At 36.4% G+C, this 24889-nt stretch overlaps 1 protein-coding gene across 1 annotated transcript; it reads left to right on the top strand.

Moving 5' to 3' along the window:
• Window positions 1–1192: 1192 nt before the first annotated feature.
• tmem276a (transmembrane protein 276a) lies at window positions 1193–14182 on the top strand. The gene is made up of 4 exons (XM_084094839.1): window positions 1193–1746; window positions 2476–2589; window positions 10161–10298; window positions 12464–14182. The coding sequence occupies exons 1-4, from the start codon at window positions 1401–1403 to the stop codon at window positions 12709–12711; spliced, it is 846 nt and encodes a 281-aa protein (XP_083950965.1). The 5' UTR covers window positions 1193–1400; the 3' UTR covers window positions 12712–14182.
• Window positions 14183–24889: the final 10707 nt, after the last annotated feature.

Below are 24889 nucleotides of genomic sequence, written 5' to 3' on the forward strand. Positions count from 1 at the left end.
AACAGGATTGAGTTTTTAAGCAAAAAGTTATCAAATACATGACATATGGCCATATAGCATACATGCTAATAGCATGAGGACACTGAGCAAATTCTAGTGACTTACCAAAAGTTAACATTTTTTAAATAAACAAATAAAATCTAAGAAATAATTTAGGTAACAGCACAGTATGTTGAGATTGACCTTCTCAGTCATAGTTACAATTTCATCATACAGAAATTAAAATGAGAGGACTTACTTATGGTCTTCCCATTGCCTTTCAGAAGATCCAGATGATGCAACTTCCTGTTGAAAATGTGTCTTGTGGAATATTCCAAGTTTTTCAGAGGGGGGATGTGTTAGGGCAACAGGACTGAGTGAAAACCCCAGGACACGACTAAAATGTGTATTTTATCTAAAATATTAGATAAAAAAAAAAAATAAAAAAAAAATTCTGATGAAAAATACAAATAAATTAAAGCATAGATTGGATATAAAGTCACACAACAATCCCCCAAAATTAAGATTTCTAAAGGATTTTAATTACATTTCATGGTAAAGTTTAGTGATAGAGAGTGGTGACATGCAGAAAATGCTATTATAGTGTTCTATGTAGTTTTTATTAATGTTTTTAATTGTAGTTAGCTTAATGTGCAGGACATTTTGCTTAATAATAAAATGTATTAGAGTTAATTTTCATGAAATTTTATACATATAATGTCCTGGGGACAGAAATGTCACCCATTCGGTGGAATGGCTCTTTTATCAAAAATCGATTGAATTTTAATAGGCCTACTACTACCACTATACTACTACTACTACTACTACTACTACTACTACTACTACTAATAATAATAATAAAATAATTATAATACAACCTAGGTTTTTAAAAGCAACAAACCAGAGAAGAAAAGCGCGTATTCTGACAGTTACTAAGATAGTATGACTAGTCCGGGTGTCTTATTTATCTTCTTCTTCTTTTTTTTCTTTTTTTTTTCTTTTTTTGCATTACAATATGATAATTGCTGAGGACAAATTGATTATTATTATTTTTTTTTACACAAAAAAACTTTTAATGTCAAAAATCTCCTGCATTTTTATCCATTAATATAATTTTCCTTTTGATTTTTGATTTATTTATTTATTTTAGTTTTTTGACGTATCGACAGGCTTTTATAAGATTCGCCCGAATATCCTTTATGGAGACAGCGGCAACACAGCTGTTGTCTGACGAATCCGGAGCGCTTTCATCAGCAGTCTCCAGTGTCGGCATTGGTTCTCCTTCATCCAGACTCCAAACGAGCAGCAGCAGAGGACAGACATGCCTGTCTAGAGCTCCAACACCATATGTATCGTTTTGTTATGTCGGGTTTAGGATGATATGGGTTCGGTGCAAAATGTGACAGTTGTCCGCGGGCATCATGAGGATATTAACAGCATCCGGGCTCTTCCTGGCCTTCTGTTCCATCTGGCTCTTGACCATGGCCATCAGCACAGACTACTGGTACGAAACAGATGCGCGGAAACACCGGGACCGATGCAGAAAATACGCCAGCAAGAGAAATGACCCAGGATACATATATATTTCCAACCAAAACCTCCCTCTCCGGATGCGACCGCAAGCGGCTCCTCTGCGGGAATCCCTGCACCCTGCGCCCGCCATGGAGTCACGCTGCAGCCGCCGCTACAACTCGACCACAACCGGGCTGTGGAGGAAATGCCACCGAGAAGGGTTCGATCTGGAGAACGAGGATCTGATTTTTAAAGGTGATGATGCTGATCAGGCCCTGTGTGAGCAGTAACCAGATTCCGAGTTGATTTTGAACAGCTGTAGTGTGTTTGTGTGTTTGTTGAGCATATGTGAATGAGTGTTGAAGAATGTTTGGCGCTATCCAGGGTGCTGATCTCTCACATCAACACTAGACACACGCTCATGTTCACACATTCATCACATTTCTACTAAAAAACAGAAACAGATGGAGTCTGGCAGGGCAGTGCATGGGATCCATTTGACATAACACGTGTTGTGTTTTAGGTCTGAGAGACCCCAAGCCATTTTAATAAAGGAAAACACTCTTAACTGGAATATGTTACATTTGTTTCCCTTATGAGTTTCCCTTTGATAGCTCCAACAACAAAAGCAGTATTCTAATACTTAATCTGAAAATAATGTCTTCTTTCATGCATTGATGCATTTACAAGCTTCTTAATGTGATAAAAGATCTAGTCTTCCAGGGCAATGAGATGCAGATTTAGATGCAGACGCCTTAGCAGGACATGAGAGTATTGACTTGGTTGATGTTGTTTGAGGTCCAGTTTGAATGTTTATTGATCATAATCCAAATAAAGGATTTGGCGCTCAAGTTAAGGGCCTGTAAATGTGTGTAGACGTTTTCAATGACTACTTGTGACTGTTCCAACATTCAACACACATGCACTCATCTGTGTTAAAGTGATCCTCACTATTATTACTTAAGTTTCTGTGAATTTCTGCAGGTTTGCTTCAGCGCTGCACGCCGGTGAAGTATTACTATTCCTCAGCGAATATCCCACGAAATCTGCCAGTGAACATCACCAAGACTATCAGACAAGACGAATGGCACGCTCTCCGTAAGTCAGATCATGTCATATTTACTGCAAGGTTTGAGTCTGATATCATCATAATATCATATATGATATTATGCCATATAATGAGAATACAAAACCTATAACCTGACTGACATAATATGTGACAGATTGTTCATGATGTATTTATTTAATATATATATATATATATATATATATATATATATATATATATATATATATATATATATATATATATAATATATATATATATATATATATATATGATGTATTTAAACAATAATCTATATATACCACAATAAATACACTAAACTACTTTTTACAGTAACACTAGATTACAACTTTGATGTAGCCTGGTCAGAAAGTTGAAATCAGTTTTAAAAGTTTGAAGTCTGAAGGTATAAGTAGTTTGAAGTGTTTTAAAGCCATGTAGTCAATCATTTATTTATAAGGCACTTTATACAAAAGCTTTAGCAGCATCACAGTAATAAACCGACAGATGTTCAAATTTGTAAAAAGTATTTGAACCACTTATAATTTTTAGTGGAACCTCTTAGTTAATCTTATATAATGCTCAAAAAAATAAAAGACAAGGCCTTAAAATTTAAGCATTTAGCAAAATTCTGCTCTGCATATACAGCCCCCCGAATACAGAAAAGTTGGGACATTTTGTAAAAAATGCAATAAAATCAAGAATCTGTGATTTGTTAATTCTCTTGAACCTTTATTTACCTGACAAAAATACAAATAAAAGATTTTCACTGACCCACTTAAGTGTATTTTGTAATTATAAACTAATTTTGATGGCTGCAAAACATGGCAAAACAGAGGCAAAATAAAAGTGAAAAGCTTATAAAATATTTAAAGCTACAATATGTAAGATTTTTGTAATAAAATATCCAAAAATCACTTGCACAGTGTGATGTATTTCCTGCAGTTGTGTACTTACAATATCCCAAAAGTTCCCAAAGATTTTTAATTTCAGAGAAATTCCCATTTTAAATAATGACTCGTCCCTGGTCATTGCCGCCTGTCAATGACGTAATATCCGTGTTATCCCTGGTTTCCGCTTTTACTGCCATAGTAACCATGGCGACAGACATGGACAACTGCGTTACGTCTAGCGGCACGCTCACGCTGTTGTTGTTTTGTTCAAAAATTATGGATCATGGCAAGCAGACTTTGGGACAAAAGGAGAAATAAAACGAGGATCAATATCAGCGTGGCGTTTTTGAGATGCCGAGAGCTAGCGTCCGCGACAAACTTCGACTTGACAGAGATGCTGCTCTTGCCTGTACTTCAGGGGCGATTCTAGGATTTTCATTTTAGGGGGGCTCAGCCCCCAATGAGGGAAAAAAAAAGTTAGTTTATGGTCTAATGCTCATTATTGTTTCATTCATTCATCCAATAACATGCATATGGCAGGGTTTTAGAATCACTGAGGTCCCAAATGTGACGTATTTAGGGTGGTTCGGGGGCATCCTCCCCCGAGAAAATTTTGATTTCTCTGATCTACATATGTGCATTTTAAGATGTTTTGAAGGCCAAAAAAATTGGATAACAATAGCTTTAAAACCATGTGCAGGCAGCTGTTTATTTTCTCACCTCATCAGCATCACACTCTTTTTCTCTTTGTTTTTATCTTGCTCTGTCTTTTCCCCTCCTAAAGCTGAGCTTTGACTGATATAGGCTTTTCATTTTTGTCTGTCAGTGAAGAAAGTAAACATAGGGTCAACTGATAGGTTGATTTATGAATCATTTTCTCAGACAAAGCTACCAGGAAAGCTAGGTAACTAAGTTTATTAAATTCATTCACAATATGTACACATTCATTATTGATCTAGGCCTAATACATGGCCGTAGACAGGGCTTTATAATCAAATAGGTCATAAATTTGAGGTTGTTATGGGGTTAAACATTTTTATTTCTCTGATATGTGCATTTCAAGACGTTTGAAGGCCAAAAAGGATAAGAAATATATTTAAAACCCGCTCTCTCCTCATCTCCATCACTCTGTCTTTTTCTCTCAGTCTCCTGATCTTGCCCTGTCTCTAATTCCCCTCCTAAAGCTGAACTTTTTTAATTTACTGAAGGCTACAAATTGTATTATATTAATTCTCAACATGTACACATGCATTATTAATCTTGTGCCTATGAAAACAGCTTTGTTAATGTTTCTTGTCCCCTCACAATGACATAATTACACTTTATATAGGCCTATTTTCAGCTCAAAATGGCGAAAATAGACAAAAGTTTATTAGTTTTCTAATTATTTTTGTCATTCGTTTAACATTTATGACCTAAAAAACTGTCAAATATAAAATGTTTAGTATAGCTACTTACATCTTAACTCGCACTATAAACTGAAGCGTCAGTCGTGCTGCAAAAATTCCATGTAAAATTCGCGCTCAGCAGCTTCTGTGAACATAAAGCCCGCCTACTTTGATTTGATTGGTCATCTCAAATATTCTGACATTGACGAGAAGTGAAAGACCAATGAGGCTCAGATGAACAAACACACACACACACACACACACACGCCTCTGTTTCTGACCTGCGCTCTGCTTGGCGCTGCTGCGGATTGAAGATGAAGAACATTATTTAACCTTGTCAAAGACGAACAAAAATTTTAGAATAACAACATTTCTTACTCCAAGTTTTAGGGGCTAGCCTCGCCCATTCTGTACTTTATTAGACAGGTGAGCAAATGTACATAAAACAAATCATTGTTACATAGTTCAACATGATGTTAGAATATGATCAGTATGATATTCTAATATTGATCTAGCTCACTGCTAGTCTCATACAGATAAACTAACACATAAAATAACATTATAACTTTCAACACACTCAAATGCAGTTTAGTGTGATAGTGTAGAGCAAGTGAAACAGCGCTGCGTTACCTCACAAGTTTCATTCGTCTAATAAACTGACCTGTGTGAGTAGTAATTCAGCACTTGCGGGTAGTTCAGTAGAATGAAATGTCCTCATTCCTTTGGCGCTGATATCTGTCTCTCATTAGCAATCGCGCCCTTCATACCACAGTCATGTTAAAAACATCAATGTATTCACTCATGCATAAACATTATTAGATCCATCGGCATGACGACAAGTTCCATAATTCCGCTTATGCGTCATCAACCTACGCCTTTGTTATTGTAAGAGGTTAGCGACCCCTAGCGGCGAAAAAAATACATATTGTAGCTTTAAGTTAAACTCTTTTGAAACTCTTTTAATAAGTGAGGGTATCGTGATTGAGTGTAAAAAGAGCAGCTTTAGAGCAGCTTTTCACTTTTTTTAGCTTCTGTCACAACTTTTTTTTTGGAGTGTGTTGCAGTCAACAAAAGAGCATCTGTCTTTACAAGCAGAGATGGGTCATGACTCACCACTTTATGCCAAATATCATGAGAGAATTGTCAAAAAGTTCAAAAATAACATTTCTAAATGCTACTGTGTTAAATATAGCCACATGTGCTCAGGAGTACTTTGGAAAACCGTTGTCACAGAAGATAGTCTGCCCCTGCATCAAGAGATGCCACTTGAATCTCTGTTACGTAAGGAGAAGGTTAGGGCGAGTTCTCTGGGCCCGAGCTCATCTCAGATGATCCAAAACACACTGAAAATATGTGCCACGGTCAAATGAGTCCACATTTCTGCTTGTTTTTTGGGAAAAACAGACATCAAGTTCTCAGTCCCAAAGACGAAGACCATCCAGGCTGTCATCAGTGACCGGTGTAAATGCAAACATCTGTCCTGGTATGGGGTTCATCATGGGTGACTTGCTTATGTGTGAAGGCGTATAGAGTCAGAGACATAAACTGCCATCAAGATCTTTCCTGGGAAGCAAGAGAGTGCCAGGCCTCATTCTGCACATGCTAAAACAGAGTGGTTTCACTCTGCACCGTAGAAGGGATGTGCCTCATCCCTAGTCCATATCTCTCTCTTACTGGAAATGTATGATGACCCATCATGAAGAGGAGAATCAGACAGTGACGACCACAGACTGTTGAGCAACGGTCTTGTTTCAGGAAAAATTGGATTAAAAAGTGTAATTAAAAGGAAAGGTGAAGTGACACAGTGTTGGAGCCATCAAAATCAAAACTTGTTAAAATACAATTAGGTTGTTCAGTGAAAACTTTACAAATATTTTCTTTGTAAGAGAATTAACAAATCATAGATTCTTTTATTGAATTTTACAAAATGTCCCAACTTTTATGGATTTGGGGATGTATATGCTTGTTGCATTGTCATCATGTTACAGTCTACTGAGTGTATCCCTTGTGAAAAAGGGAAAACTTTAGAATTTATTTATTTATATAAAGACTACGTACTGTATTATGGAAATAATGCACTTTAAAAGAATATACATTGGTGTGAACTGAATGTTTTCAGACACTTAATTGCATGTTAATTGTAATTAAATAAAAAAATTATTATAGTTTAAATTTATATTAAATACATTTTTGACCCATTTAAATAGGACTTAAGTACATCTTTATTTGTAATTTCATTATTGCGTATGTTGTCTTTGAAATATGGTTAAAGTATACTGTTGAATGTACTGACAAGCAGTTATGTTAAACTAAAATACACTTTAATGTAATTTCTATTAAAACATCATGTATTTAAATATATTTGTAATTACATACTGTATTTGCATTGATGAAGTTGGGTTATACTTTATGGTAACACTTTATTTTACAGTGTCCTTACACGTTACATGTAGTTTCTATAGTAATTACTATACATTGTGCATAATTACTTGCAACTAACACTAAACCAAACCTATTCCTATTCCTAACCCTAACCCTATAGTGAGTACATGTTGTTAATTATCACTAATCAGGGCTTGAATATACAATTACACTGTAACAAGGACAACTTAAAATAAAGTTTAACCCACTTTACTTTAAGTTTCCTTGTTACAGTGTAATTATACATTTAAGCACTGATTAGGGTAACCTATTACCCTAGGTTAGGGTAAGGAATAGGGTCTTTAAAATAAAGTGCTTCCTGAAGTTGTAATTTAGTACATTTAAATATATATTAACTTTCAACACACTACAGATTATAATATTGCACTTTACATGTGCTGTATTATGTAAGCCGACACATCAAAATAAGTGTACAACAAACGATTATAAAGCCATAATGATTTATGTATACACTACCGGTCAAAAGTTTTAGATCGGTAAGATTTTTAATGTTTTTAAAAGAAGTCTCTTCTGCTCACCAAGGCTGCATTTATTTTATTAAAAATACAAACAAAAACAGTCATATTGTGAAATATTATTACAATTTAAATCAGCTGTTTTCTATGTGAATATACAGTAAAGTGTAATTTATTCCTGTGATCAAAGCTGAATTTTAGCATCATTACTCCAGTCTTCAGTGTCACATGATCCTTCACAAATCACTCTAATATGATGATTTGATGCTCAAGAAACATTTCTGATTATTATCAATGTTTTTTACATTTTTATTTCATGATGCTTTGATGAATAGAAAGTTCAAAAGAACAGCATTTATCTGAAATCTAATGCTTTTGTAACATTAAACACTAAAACCCTTCAAAAGTTTGGGGTCAGTAAGAATTTTAATTTTATTTTTGGGGGAAAGAAATAAAATAAATCAATACTTTTATTAATCAAGGATGAGTTAAACTGATCAAAAGTTACAGTAAAGACATTTATAATGTTAGAAAATATTCTATTTTAAAGGAACACTCCACCCATTTGCATTAAGCTTTGCAATGTTAGAAACCCAGTCATACTATTGAATGGTCGGGCAACACTCTCTCATTTTCCCCTGAGACGGGAGAAATACGTATTTACCTCTTAACACTTCCTCCCACAATGACGCAAAAATCGTCATTTTGCGTCATTGTCGGAGGAAGTGTAAGAGGGGGGGATTTCTGTTGAGACTACAAGCACTAGTTCCCACCCTTTCAAACCCGCCCATAGGGGGTTGGACCTAATGCGCTAACAGACCTATCACAGATCAGTGCCAGTGCGTTTGATTTCCAATGCCATCCTCTTTTTCCAATTTTTCAAAATGTCCGGGATTCGGCTTTTGCTTTCTGCAGTCGCCATTCATTGTTTACATGCACACCTTTTGTTTCAGTCTAGCTGAATTCATTCCAATTGGTGAATCGGAATGCAGTGTTTACATGAACGCTAAACAAGTGATCGGTTGATGTGCGTTTTAAAGTCCAACTGAAATCAAAATTTACCCTATTTACTTTGTTAGCGCATATTACTAGTCTTATGGTGAACAATTAATCCGTGCAAGTTAAAACACAGAAATTTTTTTTTGCCGTCGTAATCTTTAATCAAAGTCTGAAAAGTTACTTCCGGTCTGGAATGGCGTCCCTTCTCTGATGACGTAGGTTTGAAGAATTGGTTTGGGAAACGCTTAACCACTCCCCTCAAATCGTTAGTCTGTTATGAGCAGAGATGGAGAGGAGGAGCGCTAGAGTAAAACCCTGCCCTCTGTTCAATATTCCATTTCACTGGGAAATACGTCACAGCACTGGAGAAAAGTCGTTTGCAACTTCCGGTTCACGCAGACTTTAACATTGCTAAGAAAATTCCCGCTCCTCCGTGAGAGATGCGAGACCGGTGCGTCTCAGTAATGACGCCACCGGCCTCGCGCCGTTCTCCCGCGTCCCTCAGTCTCGTCCTGCTCGCCACAGTAAACATGATGAATGGCGAATGTAGAACGCAAAAGCCGAATCCCGGACATTTTGGGCGATCTCGAAATCCCGGGCAAACTCGTCACGGAGACTAGTAACTTAGCTTAGCTTTGTTGTTGTCAACTGCCCTCTCTTACCGGTAGGCGTGGCTTGGGAGTGGCCTCCTAGGTGCATTCTGGGAGCTGTTGTCTTTCATCCACATAAGCCAAAAATACATTTTCTGGCTTTTCTTAGTCTAGAAAGCTCCAAATTCAAAAATAATTTCACATTTCTTCTACATAAATGACCTATTTTAAATACACATTAATCTTTCCAGAGGTAAAGTGTCCCTTTAAATAAATGCTGTTCTTTTGAGCTTTCTAAACATCAAAGAATTTTGAAAAAAAATTGTACGCAACTGTTTTCAACATTGAAAATAATAATGAATGTTTTTTGAGCATAACATCAGCATATTAAAATGATTTCTGAAGGATCATGTGACACTGAAGACTGGAGTAATGATGCTGAAAATTCAGCTTTCATCTGAGGAATAAATTACATTTTAAAATATATTAAAATACAAAACAGTCATTTTAAATTGTCATAATATTTCACAATAATACTGTTTTTTATTTATTTTTTATTGTTTTTTAATCAAATAAATGCAGCCTTGGTGAGCAGAAGATACTTCTTTTAAAAACATAAAAAATCTTACCGATCTAAAAGTTTTGACCAGTAGTGTATACATTTAATAATTTGACATTATTATAAACTGCACTTAAAGTGTCCTTGAGTTTTGTAAGAAATGCAATGAAAATATACTTCTATACAAGATTTGAAGTAGCCTACTGTAAAAGTTTACATTCAATTAAGCGTACTTCTTTTTCACTATGGATCCTTAATCTCTCTGTTTTCCCTGCAGATTTGCAGCGGATGACTGCAGGTTTTATCGGGATGGCTGTATCCATCATTTTGTTTGGCTGGATGGTTGGATTGCTGGGCTGCTGGAAGCACAATGAGCTGATGCAGTATGTAGCGGGACTGCTCTTCCTCATGGGAGGTGAGACTCACTCAGGTCTTGTGTAACACTACAAACAACCACTAGGTGGCAGCTTATTACTGAGAGAAGAAGAAATGGCACGTTTGGAATGGCATATTACTCATAGTAGAAGAGTAGTATGTGCACTGTGCACAGCAGTGTTTCTGTATGCACAGACTATTGTATTCCACAATGCAAAGTGCTCAACTTGACTTTTTCATTTCCATTGTGTTGAATTAACTCTTTACCCACCAGCATTTTATTTTTAAGTTGCCAGCCAGCAATATTTTTGATTATATTCACAAATCTTTCATGGCCTCCAGAGTATTTTGTTGTAAGAATATGTAAACAGTGAATGTATCAGAAGAAAGAGCAGAGCATCTGCATTTAAACAAACAAATTAACAAAAATATTTTTTTCTATCTTTTATTTCAAACTGTGTTTTATTAACAAAGTTTGGTATGAACAAATGATCTATCCATTCAGCACGAGAGTAGGCCTGCATATACGTAGCCGACTCACCTATGCCTCTGGACAGTTTTTCAGCATCCCTCCATCACCCCGTCTCTGTCACAGTTGTGTTCAGATTGTGGTCCTTTGTTGGATTTTCCCGCCACTCCTTTGTTTCTATGGTTACTGTTATTAGTTAATTCTGTTCAGGTGCATGTCATTAATTATCTTGTTTGAATCACTAAAGGGGGTCTCACACCGGACGCGCAGCTCAGCGCCGCGCCGCGCCACGTCTTTTAAATTCGAACACATTATTCTCTATGAGAGTACACACACCGGCGGCGTCTGTCCGCGGCGCCCAGCAACGGCTCAGGACCGTGTTCAAAATCCTGCCGCGCCACAGAGCGCCATTTACATAGTTTTATATTAAATTTACATTTATGTGTCTCAAATCGTAGTTGATGTATATACGGACTTCACCCTGTGCTGCAATATACATTTAGTTTTATATTTATTTACAGAAATCAGAAAATTGCTGATGTTATCAGATTTTCAGGTGAGAGTTGTCCTAAACGTGGTGCGGCGCGGCGCTGCGCGTCCGGTGTGCGACACCCCCTTAAGGGTACGTTTACACGACAACAATATGCTTAAAATGGAGAAGTTTTTCCTTTGAGTTTACCGCGTACAGATGACACCATTGTCAAAACGATCCCCATTCACACGGATCCGTGAAAACGACAAAAAACGCTGTATTCTGCTGCCAGGCCAGTAGATGGTGATGAAACACGGTAGACTGAACATGTAATAAGCATGTGTAATACGCATGTGCATGACGTCATCGTCTTCAGAGATTCGCGTTTTTATTGTTAACACGGAGACGGTGTCGTGTAAGCTCTTCCCTCACAGTCCTTCAGTGTTCGGTCTACATTACATCTATCCTCATTAAACTACGTATTTTAACTTTATTCTTCATCTTCGTCTGCCATACTGCAACCACCCGCTTCTTCTGGGCTGCGTTTAACTCCACTTTTCGACATTCACTTACGAACTTCCTAAGCACTTCCCCTCTGGGAAATCTTCGCCGCCATTTTCAAGTGCGTTCAACTTCGTCAAATTAACGAGGGAAGGGCATAAAAAAATCAAACAGAGTCCTGGGCTGAGGCCGAAATCGCCCCCCTATACCCTCGAATAGGGCGTTATTTGAGGGGACAGCCATTTGTAGTGGTGTCCGAAACCATAGTAGACATTGAGTGCACTTATTCAATCCCACAATGCATTGCAACAACGAGTGTACAACCGATGTACGCTCAACAGCTGTCCGAATTCGCTTAATCGTTTTCATTCACTCCTTCAAGTGAACAGTATTAGTAGTTAGTAGTTAGTAGTAGATAGTAGTTAGTGAACAAACATAGGGAATAGTGAATGAGGGTTAAGGGGGTGATTTCGGATTCAGCCCTGGTTTACTCAGATTTTCTTCTTCTCTTGTTTTTCAATCCTGAATTTCTGTACTATTTCAGAAGATTTGTAACAGCGCCCCCACAGTGAAATTACTTGGAATAACTTGTCAATGGGAGGGAAGTGTTTTATCATATATGATGGAAAATCACGTTATTGGCGGGGAAAGAGTTAACTGAAAATAATACGCACAATTTTGCGAGCGTAAACAATCTTTTTGTCTGTTTCATGTTGTTGTTATAAACTCACGGTGTTGTTATGTTTGTGATTGTGCATCACAGGCACCTGCTGCATCATTTCCTTGTGCACATGTGTGGCTGGTATTAATTTCGAGCTCTCGCGGTTCCCACGCTACCTGTACGGCCTGCCGGAGGACATCAGTCATGGGTACGGTTGGTCCATGTTCAGCGCGTGGGGCGGTCTGGGTCTGACGCTGCTGGCTGGCTTTCTGTGCACACTAGCGCCCTCTCTGCACAGTCCCCAGACCACCACCACACACAAACCACGACAGGAAAACGGCATGGTGTGACGCTCGCACACTCCCACCATACACGCAGATACGTTAGCAAACACGTCATACTGATGCAGACAAGTGTCTCTACATATCAGAGAAAAATGGCAAATAGACAGTCACATACACAGCTGATATTGTGCAGATACACTGCAAACTTCTATAACAGGAAGGGGGAAATAAACAATGATCAGGAATGCAGCTGAGTTAAACTTGCTGGCGTTTGAAGGAAAAAACTGCACTGAAAAAAAAAATTCTGAATCAGTATTATCGTCTTATTTTCCAGAAAAAAAATATATACCTTGCAATTGCTAAGATATCCCTTGTTAAAAAGAAGTGCACTTAATTGTATTGAATGTGCACTTGTAGTGTTCTTCAAATCTTAAAAGTATATTTTTACAATCTGTACTTGCAGGCATATTAATATTAATAAAATAAAAGGCCACTCAAGTGTACTAAAAAAGCACTTTCATGACTGACTGAGTTTCTTTACACACTTTTTTTAAAAGTGAACTTTGTAATAATGTCAAAACGATTTGACTTTAAAGTACATTTTAAATCATTATGTTAGTAATCTTTTGTCATGTTTTAAAGAAGTACACTTATTTTGATGTTGACTAACATACAAAGCACACGCAACGTACATAATTATAATTTTAACTGTTGTGTGTGATTTGATATTACATTTTAAGTTAATATAATGGAAATGTATTAAACTGCACTTTCATCATTACAAATGTGTAATTACAAATATATTTAAATACATGACATACAAGTTTCAATATAAAAGACATCAAAATGTATTTTAATTTACTATAACTGCTTGTCGGTGCATTTGGCAGTGCACTTTAACCAACTTATGAAATTAGATATAAGAGGGTCAAACTAACTGCACTGAATATACATTCAGTTCACACTTAAGTATATTCTTTTGAAGTATATTATTTCCATAATAAGTACCCCTATTTAATAGTTTGCTAAAGTGAACTTCTATTTCACAAGGGATAACCCAGGTGTCAAGTATATTTATATTGTTTTTAAGGATATTTAGATGTTTTTACTGGAAAACAAAGCAAAAATACTGATTAGACTAAACACAGACAGACAGACAGACAGACATCTTCTCTGGTACTTAGCTGATATTTTACTGAAGATTTGCGTCTCCAATGGTGCTCTCTTTCTGTCTTTATCTTTTGCCTGTAATTATGTTCATATATTTTTTCTGTCTATCTCTCTCTGTCTTAATGACTGCGTCTTTTGCTTTTCCCATCTGTTTCTCTCCTCCTTTCCTCCTGTTTATGTCTCTCAATGGATTTAAAAGAGTGGAAATGTCTCAGAGAATGACAGATTCATATTTTCATTTAATAAACTGTTCAGTGTTTTGGCTTTGCCTGCTATGTAGTAAAGAAAACAACAGATCAAGGCACAAATAATAAATACTTTTGTCCTCAGTGTCTTCCTATAAATGTTTTTTTTTTTTTTTTTTTTTTTTTTAACTGAAAATGTCGAATAGCACAAGCAAAGTGAATTTTGGAGTCCATATGTGTGAATGAATCCTCTCTTTGTGCACAACCTCATTATCGAGGAGTCTTTTGAAAAGCAGTGTTAAGAGAAATTAGACTGGACATAGTTTGTTTTTAAAATTATGATATGATTTATGATTTTTTTTTTTTTTCTAATAAAATGATCCTGATTCATCATTCATTGGTTATTATGTGATTCACTTTGTTGTTTTGAATTTATGAAACAATGTTCAGTCATAATGCCCGTGAGTTTTGAACATTGTGTGGGTGGGAATTTTTATTCCAGTATATTTTATGGCTGGGTACATAAAACACAGTTAATGAGACCTCAAATTAAATTATTTCTCTCTGTGGTTGTAATGTTCTGCAGCCTTTGAACTTTTAATGACTGCTTGTAATGGCATTTCATATTTCCATTAATGTTCTTAAACCAGGTGAAAATTTTCAAAAAGGCTAAACATAAACATTTAATAAAGAGCAGGACACATTTGAGAATTCTATGATGAAAATGTACAATAAAAAACAAAAAAACTAAAAAAACAACAGGTACAGTATAGTTGGCAAAACTTTATCACACATTTCATGTTTACAGGATGGCATTTTAGTGACTATTTACAGTTCTAATAAACATAATACCAAACCATGTGTAAATTCATAAGTCGACACCATTGCTGAGTATTTTCTCCTTAAATCTGCAGTGAACCAAAGACAGTCTCAGACAGTCTTTCTGACGTCACAAACTACCTTGTAACCAATCAGATCAACATGTGATCGTCAACGAGTGGATCTCTGAGCTGAGTGAGTGGAGGCGGGGCTCATTTGCATATTTATTGAACCGCCTAAATGAGGCAAAGGTGTAGAGTTACATTCAACCTATTTTAAGGAATGAAGAAAAAAAAATCAATTTCAAAATCATTTTGGTGATCAAAGATGAGTTTTAAATGATACAATTATTGACTACAGGGAGACTATATATATATATATATATATATATATATATATATATAGACCTGGGATGTAACAATATATATATATATTATTTTTTACCCTTAAATGCATGAATGTTTTGCCAATCATTATTACATATTCGGGTGTTTAGTGACCCGGATCTATATCTAACACGAATGGATTTCTACCTGTCGCGATAATATAAAACTCTCTTGATATTAGAGTAACAATTACAGAAGAATAAAGTAAAGCATATTTTGTTACCCTTTGGAGCTTGGAAGGGTTCAGTTTGAGCAGATGTTTTATACCATCATTACTGTCTTCATCAGAGCTCATTTCCCAGTGCATTCAGCATCTGGCTCATATTTGTGATCTCAGACATACTCTCAAAACTATCATTTTCAACATCTTAAAAATCAATATTTTGATCGCTGACAGCTTCTTCACTAGATCCACCATCAAGTAACAGTGACACTAATATTTGATTGCATTCAGTACTTGCTCTGCAGTAAATCGCTGAGCCATTTCAAGTTTTGCTGATGATACTTCCTATATTTTTGTTTTCTGTCTGTAGTAACTATGAGTGAAACGTCACTTCATCATTGTGTATCAGACATTGCCACCTTGTGGATTAAAGGTGAATTGCATCTATTCAGTCATCAAAGATTCAATGATTGTTGTGGAGAAAATGCATATACTTACACTGTTACAAACCTCGGGTCGTTAGCGACCCTATACAATTTTTACAAAAAATGAATGGGAAAACAGGCATTCTTTTATCATTTTGATTGACTGAGGAATACTAAGAAGGTTTATGTCTAACTTAAAAAAAATGAATGAGGAGGAGTGTAGTGGATGCTGTCTAAGGTCCCTAATGACCCGAGGTGTGTGTTTAAGGGTTAAATGTTCTGATTTGATTGAAATGTCAAGGTGGAGCCAGGGTGGCGGAGGACTGAGGCAGAGCCGGAGGAAAGATGGAGCCTGACAAAGCCAAAGCGGTGGAGGAACGTGGCTCAGTCAAAGTCCCGGAAGTTCATGGCATAGGCAGAGCAACGACTAAAAACCAAATCAGAGCCGGAGGGACAAGGGAGCTTGGTGAAGCCTCAAGGACGAAGGTCCCAGGTGGAGTCGGAGGGACGAAGGTCCCAGGTGGAGCCGAGGGGGCGAGAGCTCCATTCCATGCCTTAAAACTCCACAAGGATACCGTCCTTGACGTTGTTGCCAGCTCATGCACTCAGCTCACGTCAGACTCTCTATTGGGCTCAGGTTCCGAATTGAAATAGGTTAGTTGATCAGGGAAGAAGGAGGCATGAACCGGTGAATGTTTAAACATTTTAATTATAAAAAAACAAACACAAAACGAAAGTAAAGTGGCAGCCCCTCATGGACAACTAGTGCACACACATAAAAACAACATAACATAGATGTCCCAGGCCTGGTCCTTTCCCGTCTCGTCACTCCTTTTATTCATCAGGATCTCCTTCCGTGAGACTGGAGGCCGGTGCAGCGCAGGTGACACTCATCAGAAATCTCGCCGTTCCCACGGCTCTCAGCCTCGTCCTGCTCACCACATTCAACCACGTAAAAAACAAAGACAACAAAAAAAGAACTGTGAGAACTGAGGACTATAAGGGACTTTTTACACAACAACGTTTTCAACTAAAAAGTTTTTGCTTTTCATTTACACGACAACGCATTTTGGTGGCCTGAAAACACAAAAATGCGTGCAGGCAGACATGGATAACCAAAACTAAAACACAAACCAACTGAACATAATCCTGACACTTACATTATGCTGTTGATTTTTATTTAATTTTAAAAAAAAAGGAAAAGCAGATCTAAAATGCAGCATAATCTTTATTAAACATAACAAAAGAGGATAATCCAACAACGAGTAATCCAAACAAGAGAAAGGAAATGCAAAGTGTGCACGACACAAACACAGACAATGTACTAAACAGAGGGCAATATATGCTCAGAGGACTAATTATCCCTTATTAATACTGATTTAAAAATAATTAGTAAAGCCCTGGCCACACGTTTTGAATCAGTAATTTCATCCCTCATCCATCCAGATCAAACAGGTTTCATCAAACAACACCAGATGATTATTCAACATTATGAACCTATGTAAACAAACAAGCAAAAAAAACAAAATTTATAATAGTATATTATTGGACGCAGAAAAGGCTTTTGATAAAGTTAATTGTATTGGTACTTTATACAACACTTAAAAATGTTGGTTTTGGAAACTCGTTTATTCACTTTCACTAATACCTCACTAGTGTCACAGGTGGTGATAGTATTAAGTGCACAAAGACGAGTAATTCACAGAAACAATCTTTAATCCACAAAACTGACAAGGAACTGATCAGAACACATGGCTTAAATACACGGACTAATGAGTTCATTAAGGAGACGACTGGTGAACAGGATAACTAATCAGACACACTGGGAAACTGGGTCAAAAGAGGGAAAACAGAACCAAAACACAGCATACATGTTACAACTATCAATCTGTCATAGCGAATGGCATCATATCATCCCCATTCCAGCTTCAGCGAGGGACGAGTCAAGGATGGCAATTACTCTTCGCTCTATTTATAGAGCCTTGAGCTGCTGCAGGAAGACAGAATGATAATAACACCAATCATACAATTACTCTAGACGCAGATGACTTATTACTCTTCATACAAAATCCCAAAACATCACTAACAGAAATAATTCTGCCATATTAGACTACGCCTTAAACTGGACCAAATCAACAATCTTACCATTGAATATGAAGTCATATGACACTAGCATGGACACACCATTCACAATAAATAATATTGCAATATTAAATATATCCCAGAAGCTCTCCGACTTATTTAACCTCAATTTTATTCAACTATTAAAAACAATCGAAGATGCTAACTCAAAGCAAATTTGATACGTTTCTAAAATAAGTTTACAAACACTACAAATAAATGAATAAATAAAGCTCAAGGTGGTCTAGCAGCACCATAATCCTGGTTTTAGATGACGGTGTGCAGAACTACTCTTATCTTAAGTACAAACACAAATCCCTGAAGTGTCAGCAGAGATTGTCAACTCTCCCCTGTGAAGGCCTCATCGACACGACAGCCATCAGCACTGATCCTCAATAAACCCGTCTCCATACCCGTGTGACTCCGATCTCCAACCAGATGGAACTGGATAATATTCTGATTGTTCCAATCCAATCTGACTTCTGACCTATAAAGCTGCCTGAATCATAATCATACACTGTTCGTTCATTGGCCAGAGGAGAACTGGCCCCCGACTGAGCCTGGGTTCTCACAAGGTTTTCTTTCTCCATTCTGTCACCTGATGGAGTTTTGGTTCCTTGCCACTGTCGCCTTGGCTTGTGGCTTTTGTCTTGTTTAGTTGGGGACACTTAATATTCAACAATATTATGGATTTGCCTGCATTGACACCATAGTAGGCTATGAGAACTGAACTGAGCTGGACGATGACATCACAGTTTTCTCCAGAGCGGCTATATATATATATATATATATAAATGAACTAAATTAATAACTTATTTTACAACAAAAATGAGCCATCACTGAACTTACTTAAACTGGACTATGACACTATTTTCTTCTAGATCTGCTGTACAGCAGAAAAAACTTTGTTGCATTATTTTCCTGTTATCTCTGTAAAGCTGCTATATATGTAAAAAGCGCTATATAAATAAAGGTCACTTGACTTGACTTGACAAATATCCAGTTAATTCTGTATAAAACTGTACATAGAACACATCACACAGCACAAGATGTTTAAAACGGTAGTAACTTCTGACAGATGTACTAACTGCAATATTTCATGCACTCCAGTAATGCTTATTTTTAGGATTTGTAAAGCTTCTATTTCAGTGCCTGAGGAAACATAAGTCATGAACTTTAGTTTGGGTTCCTGAGATCTTCACTCCTCCAAACCACATTCACCATGACCTCGGACAGAAGATTTGCCTTATCCAAGCTAAGCATTCTTTGGACTCAAAGTAAATGAAAAACAGTTCATTCTATAAAATATTGCTTGACTGAGAATAATTTCAATGTGCAGCGGTTTAGCAAAATTGTGCTCTTCGCATCTCACAAAGTTCTTATTGAATATTTTTTTTCTGATTGGCCCGTTGAAGGCACATAATTCCAGTGTTCAAATCCTCTTTTTTCTTGTTGTCTGTGGGTAAAATGTGGAACATTTTGTTTTAGAAAATCATTTATCAGGTCTTTTATGAGTATGAGTCACTGTTCACGTCTAGAAAGGGTAGATCTGTCTTTTTTACTGTGGTAAACATTTGTGTCAGAAACTTTAAAAAAAAAGAAAAAAAGACTGTATTGTTTAGGAAAATTGGAATTTCAGGATAAATAAGGAGATTCATGCTGCGAATGCTTCAGTGTTTTTTCAGGCCAGGATGTGAATATTTGTTTCAGTAAAACTCTTTGGAAGAAGGATTTGCTAACACAGCATCTCGCTTTCTTCATATGCTGGAATCTGAAACAGAAACAACGTCTGTGTGTTTGCACAGATGTCTGACATCTCACTTTGTACAAATTGCATGAAACTCTTAGTTCAGTAGATTTCTGGAGCCTTCAACAAATAGGGTACAAAATAAAGCCTGAAGTAGTTTATTATTTGTCATTTTTTACCAAATGGTGAGTAAAAGGTTCACTGAAAAAAATTTGGAGTAGGATTTACTTGAAAAAAGCTAGGCAACTTTTTCCACTCAGAAAATGCTAGTAAATTTACAAAGATTTGCCAAGTAAAAACCTAAACATATTTATCAGTAGCTTTAATTAGAAATCTTTACGTTAAATTTACTTGGAATATGGAATTAAGTAAACTTTACTTAACCTAGTTAAGTGAAAGTAACAAAGAAAATAAGTAATTTTATCTTGGCTAGTTAAAGGTTGATTAATATCAATTTAGTTGAAATTTCCTTTGCATTACATTTGACTCAAACAATAATATTGAATTATACCAGTCATTTATAGTATGTGCTTTACTTAGATTATCTAAGTAATTTATACTACATCATGCCAGATGTGAAGCATCATGTGAATGCAAAGACCTCAATACTTGGTAGACAATACACAATGACGGTAACATTTGATGGATCATTTTTGTGTTTGAATGTGTCATTTTGAGCAGAAAATTTACTCGAAATGTCACAAAATGGCAAGTTACTAATCCTGACAACAAAAGCAATGATAAAACAGTGTAAATACAGCTGAAAACCAGTGAAAAATTAACCTCATTAATTATTCAAGGTCCAGTGCATGATGGGAACCCCAGTATCAGAAAAGTTGAGTAATTTTTACTTAATTCTATTGAGTTGATATTTACGCTTTCATTTCTACTCGCTTGAATTAAGTACTGATATGGAATTTACTTAGTTTTTTTAATTCTTGCCTGAACTAACTTTTTCATGTAAATTACATTGTTTTTTTTCAGTAGTATTTACTTCACCAAAAAATCATTTTTTACAGTGTTGTTGGCAGTGACCAATGTCTCAGTCTAAATAGTATTTGACAAATTTATTTTCTGTTCCTTTTTCACAGAGTTATTACTAAAACAGGTTGTGTGCTCGCTGTGTGCTGTATTTGTCCAATCAGTGTTATTAACTTCATAAATATGCAAACATGAAATTACAAAGATAAGAAAATTAAGAGGGTTTACAAATGTACAGAGTAAATTCGCAAAAGCTGACTATTAATTACCATTCCAGGATAATATATGAAATATGGTGTTTGTGTCTTAAATATGGAACAACATGACCCAGGATAATGTTTGCCCAGGGTTAAGAATGACAATTTCAAGTGTGAAAAGTCAATTTGGATCTCAAAATGAGTCCTCTGATACTAAAAACTCTGAATAAGTCTGAAAGCACGAGTGATTTCTCATTAAAGCGTTTGTTTATTCATTGCCTCCTGTTTATACTCAAATACTCATCTAGACTAAACATTGTGTGAAGAAAATGTGAGTGGTGCTTGGACTGTGCAAAAGTCACTGCCATGACACTAAGTTATAACATTAACTAAGTTAATGTTATAATAGTATTTAATAGATCATTAACATAGTGTATGTCATGATCACCAGCTGGAGTGCCCTGGTTGTTCACTAGAGGGCACTCCACCCTGGACTATTGTTATTCCCTCATAGACTACATTTCCCATAACCCATTGCCCACACTCATTATCGCTGATTACTTCCACCTGTGTGTCATTACCTTGTTTAGCTCACCCTTTATAAGCCTGGATTGTAATTGTGGATTACCCTAATAATAAACTATTTTAGCATTTGGATCCTCAGCGTTCGTGTCTCTATGCAGTACATGGCAGAGTAAAAGTAGTTAACGTGCACTTTATTTATTATATATAGATTATTAATACATAATGATTCAAATGTTCTTCAAAGTTAAACTTTTAATTTGGCATCATCACAAAGTGCAGTTGTTTTTATTTATTAAAAATCGCCTTTTAAAGTGTGTTGAAAAACATAGACAGTATACACTCACACTAAAGTGGCCTTTTATTTAATTAATATTACATTATTTGGAATATGTATCTAACTTTTTATTTTTTTTTACTTTTTACTTCTTAAAATATACTTTTTTTATTAGAAAATTTGAAGTACACTAAAAGAGTACTAGATATTGCTTGGCTTACAGCTTCAAAATATTATTGCATGTACTCTCCAACTGTTTTATTGTCTTCCAGGCAAAAATCATTAGTCAGATCACCTAGAAATCACTCAAGCCCATAGTATACGCTCACGCAGGCACCACACACTGAAGAATTTCACACAAACTTTCTCCAGTGAGCAGAGCTGCTCATAAAAATGCATTTAACTTCATATAAAATGTTTCATTATCCGTAACCGGGATAATGAAGCTATAGTGGTTGTGGTTTGGAGCTGGTGTGCAGAGCGCCTGGAGGCTGGATCAGGCAGGGTTGGATGGGGAAGGCTTGTGTTTGGACTGGGGTCCCACTTGGGGAAAAGGGACTCAGAGGTGAGACACACAAAGGAAGAAGGCGACCAGGATTAACTCTGTCTTAGCATGCCAAACTTAAGACCGCCCTGTATTTCTTCAGCCCTTCACTAAATACTTCCTCATAGGAAAGTATCATCACTTATCAGATTTCTTTAAAATGTATTTTTATTTTACACTTTATTTTACAGTGTCCTTCTTATACGTTACATGTAGTTACTATAGCAATTACTATTGTGCATAATTACACGCATCTAACACTAAACCAAACCCTAATCCTAAGTACATGTAGTTAATTGTTATTACTCAGTATTTAAATGTATAATTACACTGTTTGTACACCAGATAGTGGGTGTACATGAAAAAAGTTTTTTTATCCCTATCAAAACACACTTTTGCGTTGCCCAAAACACTACTCAGATATGTTGTTTACATGACAATGGCTGATGGAGTAACTGAAAGAATATAAAACACACTTAACAGTTCAGCTTAGAAATGGCTGAAGCTGTTCTATGTTGACATAGTTTGTGTCAGAGCTGTAAGTGTGTGTGTGTGTGTGTGTGTGTGTGTGTGATAGTAGGTGCGGGGGTGCAGGGGTGCTATGATGAGTACCAGCTGCTGTTTGTTTACCAAGGGCAGATTCCAGGAAGACACACTCACACATAGGCCTTGGGAGCTAATGACAGTTACTGCACTACCCCTAAACCTAACCCGTAGAAAAAACATGTTGACATCATTAAATTTATAGTCATACATGATTTGGCTGACTTGTTAGCATTTTAAATATTGAGAACCACATCAAATCACATGGGTTTTCAACATGATTCACCATATTTTTGAGGACATTTTCATTTATTTAGTCTCACAAGTATAGCCAAATCTACACACACACACACACACACACACGCACACACGCACACACACACACACACACACACACACACACACACACACACACACACACACACACACACAAGGAGTGAGATAAGGCAAACAAAGGGTGTAGTTAGGGTGACTGATATGTAATAAATTGTAATCCAAGTGCAGATTTATTGTGTGACAAAGTAACAAACTACACCACCAAGAACACAAAATGGCTTTACTGAAAGCTTGACTTGAACATGATTTGACAAAACCTTTCATGAACTTATTAAACTTGTTATAGTAAATATTCAATGCTCGACAACAGACAAGATAAATACGAGGGTATTTATTTATACAAAGACAAATTACTTAATTAGGAACACTTTGGCTGAATTTAAAATGTACTGAATTCAATGAAAACTTACTTTTCAAGTGCTTTTTATTGGTATCTCTGTGTTATATAAATACCTTCACGGACATACTACATCTATAATTTTGGCATCATTCTTTGAATATGTGTTTTTCAATGAAAGGACCCTTTTCACATTTCTGGGGCTCTCAGAAGTGTAAGTCTTCATAGGGAAAACTTCTATAGTGGTGAACAGGAGACGACAGCTAATATACATTCTGCATTCCCATTTGCTCCAATAGCAAAAAAAAAAAAAAAATCCATGATAGCATTTCCATGACTTTGTAAAAGAGGAAAAAATATAGAAAGATTAATTACAGCAGTCAGAAGAGAGAATGATGTCAATGTTGCCATAATTTTTCCAATTGCTGTACTAGAGACACCCTTGCAGCAGTTAATTTGTCTTCTTTAATTTACTGGCAAAGTAATAACACAAAGTATAGCAGTATAAATGTAGATTTACATTTTTTTTTAAAAATGATATGAAAACCTTTCCTAGATTTGCAATGTTGAGTCAAGTCAAGTCAAGTCATCTTCATTTATATAGCGCTTTTAACAATGTAGATTGTTCCAAAGCGGCTTTACAGTGATAATAGGAAATTAAAGTGTTTTGGCTTTACAGCAGAATAAAGTTATTGTCCAGCTAAAGTTAGTTTTGCTTGATTCACTTCAGTCGCAACGATCATTAGTTATTAACTTAGGGGCCGCTAACACAACACCGTTTTAACAGAAAACTCTTAAAGGAGACATATCATGCTTTTAAATCGTTCCTTTTTACATATAAATCATACATTTGTAGTCTATATAAAGCGGAACTGCAATGCTTGGGTCTGAATTCCTCATTATTATAGCTCCACAGGCCCCTTTTCTACCCCTTTTCTGATGTGCGTCTGAGAGCAACTCGTTTTGGTGCGGTCTCTTTAAATACAATTGAGACACTTCATACCCCGCCCACACTCGGTTCAACTCCACCCCGTTCGGCCATTTTTGTAGTTTGATAGCAGAGATACGATTATCTAGCGGCACAGAAACGTTTTATTCACACGTTATTAACAAAATGTCAACAACAGAAGACTTGTCCAGCCAGCCTTACATGTTCGAGCCAGAGTCGGAGCAGGAGCGAGATGAAAATGAAGACGACGAACCTGCAGAACAACGTCTTCATATGGATGTATCGCAATGGTGTGTACTGTATTTACACATGAAACTTTGGTCTTCCGACCTTTTACCACCGTGTCGATTTATTTTGATTAATATGTGCGAGGGAGAGAGAGCAAGACAGCGTCTAGTTTGGAGACGGTGAAGTCTTGTTTACACTTTCGCCTGGCTCCGAAGAGAGAGAGTGCGCGCGCGCGACCGGGTCTCTCTCTCTGCTTGTTCTTTCAGTTAAACATGCGGCATGTCACAAGCGTGGCAGTTCATCTACATTTGACG

Source organism: Abramis brama (genome assembly GCF_963993115.1).
Source record: "Abramis brama genome assembly, chromosome: 20".
In the NCBI taxonomy this organism is placed as follows: domain Eukaryota; kingdom Metazoa; phylum Chordata; class Actinopteri; order Cypriniformes; family Leuciscidae; genus Abramis; species Abramis brama.

Excerpts from the sequence above, each read along its gene's own strand:
- tmem276a (XM_084094839.1), top strand. The coding sequence starts at position 1,401 with ATGAGGATATTAACAGCATCCGGGCTCTTCCTGGCCTTCTGTTCCATC. Across the intron at positions 1,747-2,475 it reads CGAGGATCTGATTTTTAAAG|GTTTGCTTCAGCGCTGCACG; the intron begins GTGATGATGCTG and ends GAATTTCTGCAG. Across the intron at positions 10,299-12,463 it reads ACTGCTCTTCCTCATGGGAG|GCACCTGCTGCATCATTTCC; the intron begins GTGAGACTCACT and ends TGTGCATCACAG.